Source organism: Leuresthes tenuis, unplaced genomic scaffold, assembly GCF_036924035.1.
Source record: "Leuresthes tenuis unplaced genomic scaffold, fLeuTen1.0.hap1 SCAF_20, whole genome shotgun sequence".
Classification (NCBI taxonomy): Eukaryota; Metazoa; Chordata; class Actinopteri; order Atheriniformes; family Atherinopsidae; genus Leuresthes; species Leuresthes tenuis.
In genome coordinates, this window is record NW_027325374.1 from 5,205,169 (window position 1) to 5,217,888 (window position 12,720).

Consider the following 12,720-nt stretch of genomic DNA (forward strand, 5'->3'; position numbering starts at 1 on the left):
GTCCTGACGGATGAGCGGGTCATTCCAGAGCAGAGCCTCAGACACCTCACCGCACTAACATGCTCACATATCACCGGCCTGCCTTTGTGGATGGACTGACTGGTGACACTATAAATACAGAGGTGCTAAGAACTGTTTGGTCAAAGAGAACCTGACTCAGTACATCATAACAAACAGCGGTCATTACGCTCCTCCACCTCATTTATCCACCAGCAGTCCGTCCATTTTTTTCCTGGGGCCTGCTTCCTTGTTGCGATCCACTTCTAATCGCCTCATCTGTCTGTTTCCCTTGCTCTTCATTTATCTCAAAAGGTCAAGCTCGGCTAATAGATGAGGAGGTCCAAATTCAACACAGGATCACTCTGATCTGCTTGAGTCAATAAACATTACACATTCATGCGTGCTTTACAATTTATCGCCAGGTGACCTGACCTCACTTGACTGTTCTTTGTCTGAATCTTAAGCAGAGTGGGTGCAAACATCAACCTGCAGGGCAGCATGTACACAATGGTTCAAGATTCTTCCACAGGCTGCAGCACAACCTAAACGCCTCCTTGATCCCACCCAAAACAAAAGCAGAATCTGATTGGTCCGGAGTTAACAATGCCTCCTTTGACGAAAATCACTCCCTAACACCTCTGTGGGACCGATGCAGTTTTAAGTGGATATTTAGAGGTAATGTTATTTGAAAAAGTGTAATTTAGAGCGTTAAAAAAAAAAAAACATCATCATGTTTGAGTTTTGAGTTTGAGAACAGGCACAGAGAGACACATTAATGCATCTAATTAAGGCCTCATCAAAATCGCAGACAGACGGCACTCTTTCATAAAAATCATAAATTGAGTTATCAATTATTCAGGGCAATGCCATGACTTCATTTTCATCCCTTTTGCGTTTTAATTAGCACCATCCACAGCTTTGGTATTGACATTAATTTGATGGCAATTTATTGATATTTCAGCATAACCTATTTAGCGTAGTGCAATTACCAACAAAGACAAGCGGATAGATGTGACGTTGCAGTCACATCCGGTGTTTCGTAAATCAAGGTGAGGAGATGCTACGGGCCCCGCTAACTGAATCTAACAGCTCACAGTGGTCATCAGCAAGAGGATTTGAGTCACGTCGATTCCAAATAGAAGGAAATGATCAATAGAGACGGAGCATATATATGTATTTAATTGATTCTTCTAACAAAAGGAGCAGTTCCATAAGAGAGCTGACCTGTGTGACACAAGTGTTTTGTTGCCATCCTGAACTTGTGTTAAACTCAGAGGGGATACACAACGATGCATCTGAGCTGCCAGCGGTTTGCCAAAGCCGCAATCTCTCATTTGGTTATTCACACTCCCTCAGCATGGTGTTATGAGCTCAGCAGTTGATCCCGCAAGAAAAGCCTGATTTATGTTAGCATGACCAGAGGGAGTTAATGTATTCTCTCATTAAAATCCACTTTAGTTAGGCTGAAAGTCAATCAAAGGCTGGATAGAGGGTGAATCAAAATGAAGGGGAAATGGTCGGGTGGGAGGACTGATATGTTACATTAGATCTAACGGTGGTCATAACACAACATAGATGGTATGAAAACACAAAAATGCGCTGAAGATGTTGATGGTGCTACAGAAATGAGTGGTCCCACTTAGTATCTTGTCTTTGAGACGGCGGAGGGGGCGAAGGCGGGATTCAGTCGCAGCAGGTAAACCGTCAGAGGCTGAACCAGATAAAACACTCCGATTGGCCGGATACATGGAGAGAAACCCGGTGAAATGAGAGGAAAAAGAAGGGAAAAATGCTGCTTTGCATAAACGTTAGTGACCTACAGTAAAACGGATGTCTTGATGTCTGGATATAGATGAGTGGTAATGGTGTGTGTGATGGACAAAAGTTTGGAGAGACATAATGAAATAATAATAATGATCATTTTCTCCGTCCATCAAAACTATGGGATGTGACTTTGAGTATTAATCGCCTTCTGCTCCTGCTTTTCTCCCTCGGTGTAAAAATAGTGGAACACACTCGAAAAGTCTTTATCTTTGTAGGTACTTGTGTTCACGAGGTTGCAGTTTTGAGTCTGTTTTTAACTGGATGAGTCCTGATGTTGTTTTAATATCATGATTAGTGTTATTACTGATTAATTTCTAGTTGTACATTAATTCTTCGGCCTTTAAAATGTCAGAAAATGGCAGTAATATTGACTGACTTGCACAACTTTTTTTGTCTTACCGAGACTCCGAAGACATTTAATTTTGATACAGTGGCCAATTTCAGAAACCAGCTGGCATTTCTACATTAAATGACATTCAATAAATGGACGTCTGCTTATCTCTCGTCTAGCTGTTTCTTTTCATTCTTTACATCCAAATGCAGATGGACTCTTGTGAATCTGGAACAACTGCATGACATTTTGTCATCTAAAGAATTATTTCCCTCATAAAAAGACAAAATTTAACGAAATATTAAACTGCTTTTTAATTCCAAAGCACAAAGGAAACGATATATTTTAAGTATCGCTGTATTTAGCAGTAATTATGAGGTAAAATATCAGACAAAACTGTGGTGAATACATTTGTCTCCAGACGTGAACAAGAACAAGCTGAAAGTAAGATCAGAAAGTTATCATATGTTTTTTTTCTCCTTTGCTTAGTCCTTGAGTCTGGGGCTTTCACAGAGCCATTCGATGCAAGAGGTATTGCATTGAATGCAGCATCAGGGGGCAGGACCTGACCCCCATGTGAACTCTGCTGATGAGGTGAAACAGAAGGCAGAGAGAGGCTCCCCGGCCCTGAGGGGGCTGCAGGGAGGAATGCTGCTGATTCTACAGATGAGGCGAACGAGACCGCAATCCTCTTCGATACTGTCCTTGATTAGGAAAAAGGATTCACTCAGTGCACCTTCACCCACCCGGCGTTCAATCTGTGCACAGGCCAGGCTAAATTGATACATTTTTCCTCATTACAGTGGGAGGCCTTCGCTGCATGTCCCTCCAGCGAGGCGGCCGTCAGAAAGGAGGAGAGAGACTGAGAGGCACTGAGGTTAAGGGCAGAATGTCTTCTCAGCCCTCCTTCCCTCCCCTTGATTTGATTAGGACTTCAGTCATCGATACAGAAACCATGTTTAGAACCTCCTAATGCATGTGTTTGAACCAAAGAAAACATGCAGTGCATTATATCAGGCTGCATGATGACTGTGTCACCGTCTAATAATGTTTAATGGGGGCAGGAATTTATGCAGAAGTGATTGTGATTTTTTTTTCTTTTCTTTCTTTAAAGATCAAGGATGTCAATCTGATTAAAAAACAAATCAAACTTGAGACAATGGCACTACGAGTGATTGATGCCTTTAACAGAACAAAATAAAAACAACACAGAAATGATCCAGTTTTATCACACTTACTAAATCTGTTGGATTCTCAAATTTCAGGGAGATGCATCGATAAATCCGTGACCAAATACCCGGTAATTCCATTGTTTAGTGTGTGACTAGGTACATTACACTTGATGTAAATGGGAGGTAAAATACATTTCTTTTTCTCTACAGAGGAACAGACACCAAATTATTCTATGTTTTACTCTATTCCTACGCTCTAACATCACAGGTCGGCCACTGTAAAGACACTAAAGGGCTAAATTTACAATGTGACATCGGCTTCCCCCTGGGCAGCCATAAGCAGCGTCTACAGCGACCCTGAATTTCCTTTTTCTAGATTTACTACCACTATTCAAATGCTTAACTGCAGATACAATGATCCTCTAATCGCTTGGGATGGTTTTCAGCCGCTTCACTGACAGAGAAAAAGAAAAAAAAAAAACACAACACAGTTTTAGGAATATAAATACCAGTAACGGAGGAGTTCAGGCCCACAGAGGTACCAGAACATCTGTGATAAAAACGTGCAGCCTGGAGGGAAGAGCGCCCACAAAAAAATGTGCACACCTGCCCTCTGAAATACAGTTAGTGCACCTTTAAAAATGCTGCTTTTATTTCCACTTAAATGCTTTAAATATGATCTAAACAAGGACCGTGGTACTGCAGCGCGCCGCCTGAGCAATGTGTCACACCTAAAAGCCTTTTATACAAATTGCTCTAATTTTACTGTCTCTGCAGTTGCATATTATGCTAATAAATAATTATATGATGCTATCGCTCTTTGACTCCCTCAGTAAATCTCCTGCGAGTCCACAGTCAACAGGTGTTTAAAAAAATGAAACTAAAATAAAAATGTAAATGAAAAGAAGGCCAAATTCTGATTGGAAGCAGTGATGCAAAAGGTGTTGGGTCTTTTTTACAATAAAGATATTCAAATTTAATTCATTTTAAAAAACTATATTATATATTTTTTCTATTTAATTGGATTCATATAAATCACGACAATTATTCCCACTAATTTTTTTTAAATTTATAGCCGTGATAAGTTTCACTCAACTTTAAATTTTCTACAGGAGAAATTAATAATTACTGTTTATCATTGTTATAATTACTGTTACATATTTATTACATTTAAAAGTGTTTCAATTCTGCAAGTTTGAGTCTTAAATAAATAGTTTTATTTGGATTTTCTCAACGAGTTCTGGAGGAAATACGAATAATTTGGATGCCTATTATTTATTTATTTTATTTGCTTTTGTTTAGCTTTTTTACTGTGAAAAAAAAAGAAGCTTAGTTTTTAAACAGATGCATCGAAGTGAATAATTTAAAGATCATGTCAGTATGTAACTGGATTAAAGTTGCGTGTATTTTTAAACCACCAGCAAGAAAAATAAGACCATTTAAAAACAGTTTCAAAAGTTTTTAAAACAATCTCCTGCTTTAAATATTTTTTATTACCGGTAGTTAAAATTTTTTCATTTAACTCTGATAATTACCCTCAAATAAATCTTTTAATTTTCATTTTTAACAATGCAAAAATGAACAATATCATTAGAACAATAATTGTTTAACGAAAGTCTTCCTCAATACTGGTCAAGTTTTAAAAGTCATTCGTTTTTATATCTATATAAAACCATCCAAAATTACAATAATTTAACTAAATAGGGAAGTTAAATAGTACATAAGTAATATCGTACAGATATTTATACTATTTTACCACAACAAAAAAAAAAGATGTTTTTTTTAAGACTAACGTCTCATAAAATTGATTTAATTTAATTGCGATTAGTCCTTCAGGGAATTTATACGCTGAAATGAATTAACTCAAAGCTTACAGTTGTCATTCTGCCAAATGGGACGAAGTTACTTTAAATAAAATGTTTTAGCAGTCGATCGGCTACTGATTTCTTTCACATAAGCTAACTTGCGGCAAAGGCCACGATAAATCAATGGTAAAAATTACCATTGTAGATAAGCAATCTCCCAGCAGCGCACAGCCGCCCTTGTCCCACTAAGTGCACGCCCAGAGTGGTGGCTTCCCGCAGCCGTGCACAGATCCCGGTGTAAAGAGGGATGCATCCTGAACATCTTCGAATAACTCCACAAGGGTATGTTAATGACCTTAAAGTGCTACATTACAACAACAATTAAACAGAGGGATCCCAGAGGCATAGGAAGCCGCCGTGTCACTGTCTGTGTACAGGCCAGCACATCTCTCCTATCTCCATTTATTTCCCTAAGAAATCAGCAGGGCCACCTGGGCTTGGCATTGAAACTTCATTCATCTCCAGAAATGGATTCCAGTGGAGGGCAAAATCAAATTCTCATTTGCAAGGCAGGGGGAGAAAGAGAGGGAGTGAATGCAGGAGGTACCTGGGAACGCTAACCTCTGGGTGAACCCGCCGCATCTGATAGTTTTCCTATTTGTCTGTGACATTGACAGCTCTGGGGGAGATTAGGAGCCACCCTGCCCCAGCTTCCCACTTTGCATTCTGCCTATGTGCCTCCTTACAGATGGACGGCTGCACATTTACCTTCGTCTGTTTTCCCCGAGTTTCAACACGGCGCTGCACCAGAGGCAACAGAGGGATGTAATTATAGGCAGTGCAACAATAAAACAAAGCAAATGAGGGGAGAGCTGCATCAGAGGGCTTACAAACCAGGACGACACAAAAAAACTACACGGCGTGGCTTTTGGTGGGGGTGAAGCCAGAGATGAGAGTGATGGATGCCCTTCGGTTAAATACGTCCAAATCCCCCCTTCAAGCCGCTCTCTTCTTGCCAGGCCGTGTGAGTGAGTGTGCGAGAGAGAGTGTACAAGATTAATAGTGTAAACAGCGAGGCAGAGAGGGAAAGAAAGGCAGCCAGAAGAGAGGCAGAAAGAAAAGACTATCAGCATCTGCAGCAGCACAGTAGCCCTGAGGGAATAGTGTGAACTTTTGAACCCTGATGGCAAGCAGTCGCAGCAATCTACAGATCCTGCTCCTGCCTCGTAATGCGTGAGCGTCTTTCTAAAAAAGCACACTAACAGAAACTGAAGTAGGAGAGGAAAGGAGAGCGAGGGGAAAGAGGAAGAGTGGAGGTCATTAGCATATTCCTTGCTTGCTTGCAAACGAGCAGCCGCTATCCAAATGTCACAAAATCCATACACCGACGAGCAGGGAGAAAAATTAATCTGCAGGCAGATATTCTGATGAACAGATACAGTAGGTGGCTATCGGCAAGTCCAAAGAAACTCCTCGACTGATGGGTGTTTTTTTGACGGCGAGGCCAATCTTTAACACGCCGCTAAACCTGCTGCAGACGGTTCACAGGTTGGCCAGGCAGGAGGCCGAAGGTCAAGAGTTCAGTAAGACCGAAAATACTGTCCAGGAGGAAAAACTTCAAAGAGAAAAAAAAACAGTTTGCTTCAACTTTCTCTTTCTCAATAACCTGACTTCAAACCCAGAAAGGCCCCGTTGGCACATTAAACACTGCTGATTAACCCTGTAATGGAGTTTCAATCTGTCAGCTGGCATCAGCTTTTTAAGTGTCACCAGCCAAGAGACCTGGGTGTGCAGCGCCCAGAAACACTTGAAATGGCTTTTTCAAGCTTCAGCCAGAATGACAGAATTTAGATTGAATATTCTATTTACAAGCACCGGGTGATAATGTTGTTACTGTGCATTGGCTCCTCATATTCAAATGTGAAATAGGCAACAGCAAGACATTACTTTAAATTGGTTGTCCTACTGCGTAGCGGTGCCAGTAATTAGTTTGGGAAATTGGGCCGGCACAGTGTACTGACAGGAGAAACATTCCCCGGCCTGCACGTGAGAACAAAGCTCCATTTAGAGCTGAAACTTTCAGTTAATTAACCATACAAATCTCAAATCATTTCCAAGTCAAACATGCAAACCTCTTCTTTGTTAGAGGAACGTGTTGCTTTTCCTTCTTCTAATGTGACAGTGAGCCTGTCTTCTCCCACTTTCCTTCCAACATTTTTAGAAACAGAACTATTAATGCATGCAAAATAAACTAAACTAACAACTGATCTATACCGAATGTAAACACAAATCACAGATAACATGTGAGGAGGAACTTGAAAACATGTTTCTCAAGTTATTTCTACGGTGCCTGCAGCCACACCTGAGTAAACACAGACTATAAGGTACATCTTACTGGAATCATTTCAATCACAAAGAAGGAAAAGGAGACATATCGAAAGCGCCATCTTTTCTCCCTGCCTCCTGAAAACAAAGCTTATCCTGCAGCGCTCTGTCATCGCTGCAGCTTCCCAGCAAACATCCCCGAGCGCCCAGCAGAGCTCCCCAATCAAAGTAAAACAAACAGGCCATTTGGACTTGGTAAACTTGACCTGCAAACAGCATGACAGGGCTAAATGCCCCACATTTCCAGCTGTCTCCTGGGGTCTGTTTGTGTCTGTGTGAGGGCATGTGCATGTGTTAAAGAGGTTTTGCACGCCAGAGGGTAAAAATTTGTGACTATATTTGTTTACGTATGCATGGAGTGCTGGAATGGCATCATTGTGCGATGGTGGGGGTTAAATTCCTAAAAATGAGCGTGAGCCCCAGATCGCATGGAGAGTGAGAAGCGGAGGGTGCTGCAGGGGGCAGACACAGATAGGGTGAGGCTGCAGGCGCGGTCAGGTCACCGGTGCGGTCGACGGGTGAAACTCAGTTCACATTACCATGCAGACACTCGGGCTAACAATGGAGGCTCCATCTGTTCCTGTCAGCCATTGCAAATCTGGTGTCACCCAGTCCGCTGAAGACAACAGGGCACCGCATCTAATCAAACGGCACAGGCTACTCCTGCGTGTAAAAACAACCATCGACTTCACACTCACTCACACTCTGGTTAGGGAACACAGAGCAGCAAAGGCAGGCAGTCGATTACCACGGCTCATACATCCTCCGAGTCACAAAGTCTCCATTGTGTACAGTAGGCTCAAATAAAATGACACAATTAAACTCAACAGCCATTACATTTTCAACCCTCGTCTTATTGCCAGCCCACACTCTAAATCACAAAATTGTAATTCATTTTCAAACAAATCCTGCTGATTTGTGCCATAAAGGGAATCTTAAAAAATTAAATAACCCCAAATTACCACCAGGGATAACTGTTCCTCCAAAAATGTCACTGATTTCATTAAGCCCTCATGCCATTATTTTCCACCAACACTCCCTCTTCCTCTGAAATGGCCCGCCCAGCAGAGAAGCGTGAGCCATTTCTTTCAACTGGCAGTGAACAGAGAATGAACTATGAACTCCGCGTGCCCTTTTAGTGAGGACACAAACCATTCACTATGCTAACAGGGTTGCAGTCCCCGAGCAATAACAGACGCAGTGCTGCGGGGTTTGCATTTTTCTTACAAAGTCAAATGTTACAATTATTGATCCAACCGTAAAAAGCGTGTTTTTCTAAGTGTAGTTATTTAGTCAAAACATGTGGAAATACAAGCAGAAGGTAGGGATGTATAATTGGCAATTTAACACAGACAATAGCATAACACTGTGTGTGAGCTTTAACAACTATCGCTTACCACAACAACAGCCGGTGTAATTTGTAGTTGGGTGTTTTATCAGAGTGGCCTTAAGGGAAATTTTTTTAAGCATCTTATAGATTAATTTGCTTCGTCTCCCAAAAGCAATCTCTCCTTATTTACTCAAATTTTTTTTAAAAAAGGTCATTATTGTCTTTTCTTACGGTGGTTTATCTTCACACCATCTGCCATGATTTGTTTATGTATCTTCAGAGCTTGCAGAGAACAGCAGCGGTCTCTCTTCAGAGGGTAGAGGAGTTCATTAAGTCACTTCCAAATAAGGGATCAAGCTTGACTCCATCCAGCTGGCATTAACCAACAGCATCCTGAAATCACTGAAAATATTCCTTTTTTCTTAGTGGGAAATTCCACATGCATTCTGCTTTACCTCATGAGATAAGCTTGAAAAACAATAGAGATGGGCACCTGAGGCAGCAGCGTCTATAATGCCCACCTGCGGCATGTCACGTCAAGGGCTATTAGCTGGCACATAGAGTCAGAAATACTAAGTCTGAATGGGAGGGAAGCGAGAAGGAGAAAGGAAGATAGAAAGAAAGATTGATAAAGGGAGAGAGGGATGGAGCACACATGGCCCCTCAGGTACAGTGTTGTATTTCAAACCCAGTTGTGAAAGAATAGAGGGGCTGAGGTTCAATAAATCACTGCATTAGCCTGCAGCTACAAAAGCCTCCTCTCTGTGTGGGCTGCCTCCTCACCTCCCACAATCCACATGCATGCAACTGAAAGGGAAATATCAGGAGCCGAGCTGGGAATCTGCCACTGGAGGGAGCTCTAGGTCACCATTCAGGTCTGTGTGAAGCTCCAACCTTATCTCTGCACCATCGGGATACCTGCACACGGGCCAGGAGGCGGAGAGGGAGGAGGAGCCACTGATGTCACCGGGCAGAGCAGCAGGAAGCCGGCAAGGAGGGAAATTTCACAGATGTGATCCAATTTTTTCAAATAATGAGGGTGTGAAACAATATACAGCAAAATGGTCCACCTGTTCTTCCTGTGGCGAGGTGTAGCTTTGTCAATAGGGACGGTGTGTTAAAACTAATTTTGTTCACAGGAGTATGGCATTATCCTTTGTGGCACTCCTCCTTCTTACCCTCTTCTTTGTCGATGCAGAATCAAGCCTTCCAGCGAAAATACATGTTCCTCATGATAGCATAGACGTGTCTATTGTGCCTGGTAAAACGAGACCCTCTGAGCTGGTGTCTGCTTCTAAATCTGGAGTTACTTTGTGTTTAGACACAGATCAATTTGGCCACTTTAAGCTCAGATCTCTGTGTTGCGTAAATGGCCTAAAAACACACACACCTACACAAACGTAATCAGAATCAGGACTTTTGTTAACTTACACTCAGGCATTCCATCATCCTGGTAGTCAGAGGCCACTGAGGCGTCATCTGAAGGGGCCCCCCGACCCAGACTGGACATGCGGTTGTCATCAAAACCGTGGTTGTCATCAGAACCGTCTTCATCCCTATAATCATCTGCGTGTGTGTATGTGTGAAATAGTTAGAGCAAAAATCTGTGAGTAAAGTAAGAAAATACTTTGCACGGCACATATTAAACCCCTCCCACAGTGTGAAATACAGCAGGATATACTAGTGATGGAAATCAGGGGACATTTTACTTACATCGTAAGGGGAATTCCTGAGGATTTCTGCACAATGAATCAAAATAAGCACAAATCAAATTCTGTTGCACTGAATTTCAGCATCGTCTTTCACTCTTTAGACTGCTCGACTTTTCAAACTTAGTAATTGCTTCCTGAGATAAAAACCCCAAAACCACAAGTTTTCTGCAGCGCAGCTAGAGGCTTTAATCGTGCAGCGCAGACAACAGCAGCTTCCGGAGTAAAATATCCCACTACGAACAGGAGTGTAACTTTTCTGGTCCATGACCTGTTCCTCGTGCTTTGAAATTAAATCAAAATAACATTCAAATCATTTGAACAAAATAAAAAAACAACAGCAAAGACCAAGAGTGAAGTCTGTTTAAAGCACTTCCACTTGCAGCAGATAAAAGTTTGTATTGTTTTAACAGGAAAAAGCTCAGTTGTGAACAGTGAAATTTCAACAGTTAAGTTTTTATACCTCTCATTTCACTTTGCGTTGAGAGTTCAATTCTTACCTTGCATGGACGACCCTGAAGTTGTTCAGCAGGACCTCCCGTGTCTCCTCAGCATTCTCACTTAGGTTCTCTTCTTGAAGGATCTCCGATACAAACAACTCACAATCTGACGAGTAAAGAAACAGAATAAGCAGTAGGTTTGTGAAGTCTTCTCTAAAGATCTTTTAGGTGCACAAGCGAGAGAAAAGCCTTAGCATTTCAGATGAATAGTACTGATTGTGGCATACAAATGAGTGAACCATCACAAACAAAGAGAGAGATGCTTAGGAACTTGCTTTCAAAGACTTTGTGTTGGTGTTCTGGGCCTGTGCTGCACCCATAAGACAAACGCAAACTTCAAATGACTGAAAACGTACTTTAAAAGATCGCAGCCTTCATCTAATTTGTTCTATCACGATGGCTGACTTTCATTTCACCACTACACTGCTTTCCCAAAATATATAAAGCTGCTCTTTATGTGGCTCGATCAATGATGAGTTAAGATCTACATTTTCCGTCTCTGCTGTACTAAACTCAACTACAGACTTGATTTCAAGTCACAGTCGTATCACGAAGAGACTCATCTTTATGGAAATGAAGATGGAACAGGTTGGTCCACATCACTTATCTCATTCGATTGTTTTATGTCCTCACCCCCATATTACACGAATAAACGGACATATGCAAATGTTTTTCCAAAGCTTGTGCAGGCCTGGCAGTGCATGCAAATGTCATCATGCCATCATTTACTGTATATGACAACAGAATGAGGAGGTGAGATATAAAACTTTACGTAACCCCAGTGACACGGGAATATTTTAGAAAGTCACTTTCAAATTCCCTTTATCGTCTGTGTGCACAAACACCACAGAATCACAACTTTTTATTGAGACGTTTGCCTCAGTACACTGAATTTCCACAGTTATACTACACTCAGATAATACAATTTAAAAGTAAAACTGCACTATTGAAAAAAGATTATCAACGGCAAAAAAATTTAAAATAAAGACATTACCATCCAAGAGTCTTCTGATGTCGTTCGGGATTGTCCCCATCTTTGTCAATCCCAGAGAGAAAAAAAACACTGTTGATTACTCAAAAGTCTTTTTCTGCCCCTTCACACTTCAATTCTTACCCCAAAAAGCAGCTTATCTACATCCAGCCACTGTTGCACCACTACAACTCCATGACAATAAAACAGGAGCTTGGCACACACCCACATACACTCGCAGATGAACTGGCACAGCATGCAACTACCTGTGTTCTTCTGCACTGAAACCTTACTTCCGTGCATGCATCTAGATTTGCACAATGAGGTGGAGCAGGTGTACGGATGACAACTTCCTCTGCAGTCTGGTTTCACAGTCGAGGCTTGTGACAGTCTGACTGACAGTAAGAAAACACCTCTTTCTTTCAGTGTTGTACAGCTAGTTTCACTGCCTTCAGCAGTTAAGGAGCCCAGCAAGACTGCCTGTGAAACATTATGTACGATCAGGTTCCCAGTGACTCAAAAAATTCTATTTATACTTTCTCTACACCAAAAATCACCTATTCTATAATCAAAGAGGTAGAACTGATAATAGCTACATACGTTGCCATCTGGTTTTCTATAGTATTTAAAATCTATTAGGGATGTAAATAGTGCTACAAAACTATTAATCAGGCCTTCAAGCCTCCAGCTAAAT

At 41.5% G+C, this 12,720-nt stretch overlaps 1 protein-coding gene across 2 annotated transcripts in view; it reads right to left on the reverse strand.

Annotated features, from left to right (window-relative positions):
• The window catches only part of skap1 (src kinase associated phosphoprotein 1), a 27,323-nt gene extending 14,951 nt beyond the window's left edge, over window positions 1–12,372 (reverse strand). For both annotated transcript variants that reach the window (XM_072374180.1, XM_072374179.1), the window contains exons 1-4: window positions 12,051–12,372; window positions 11,057–11,162; window positions 10,561–10,586; window positions 10,279–10,413 (exon numbers count right to left, since the gene is read on the reverse strand). In XM_072374180.1, coding sequence (XP_072230281.1) covers window positions 10,279–10,413; window positions 10,561–10,586; window positions 11,057–11,162; window positions 12,051–12,090 — 307 coding nt within the window. In that variant the 5' untranslated portion in view covers window positions 12,091–12,372. The remainder of the gene's footprint in view (window positions 1–10,278; window positions 10,414–10,560; window positions 10,587–11,056; window positions 11,163–12,050) is intronic.
• Window positions 12,373–12,720: the final 348 nt, after the last annotated feature.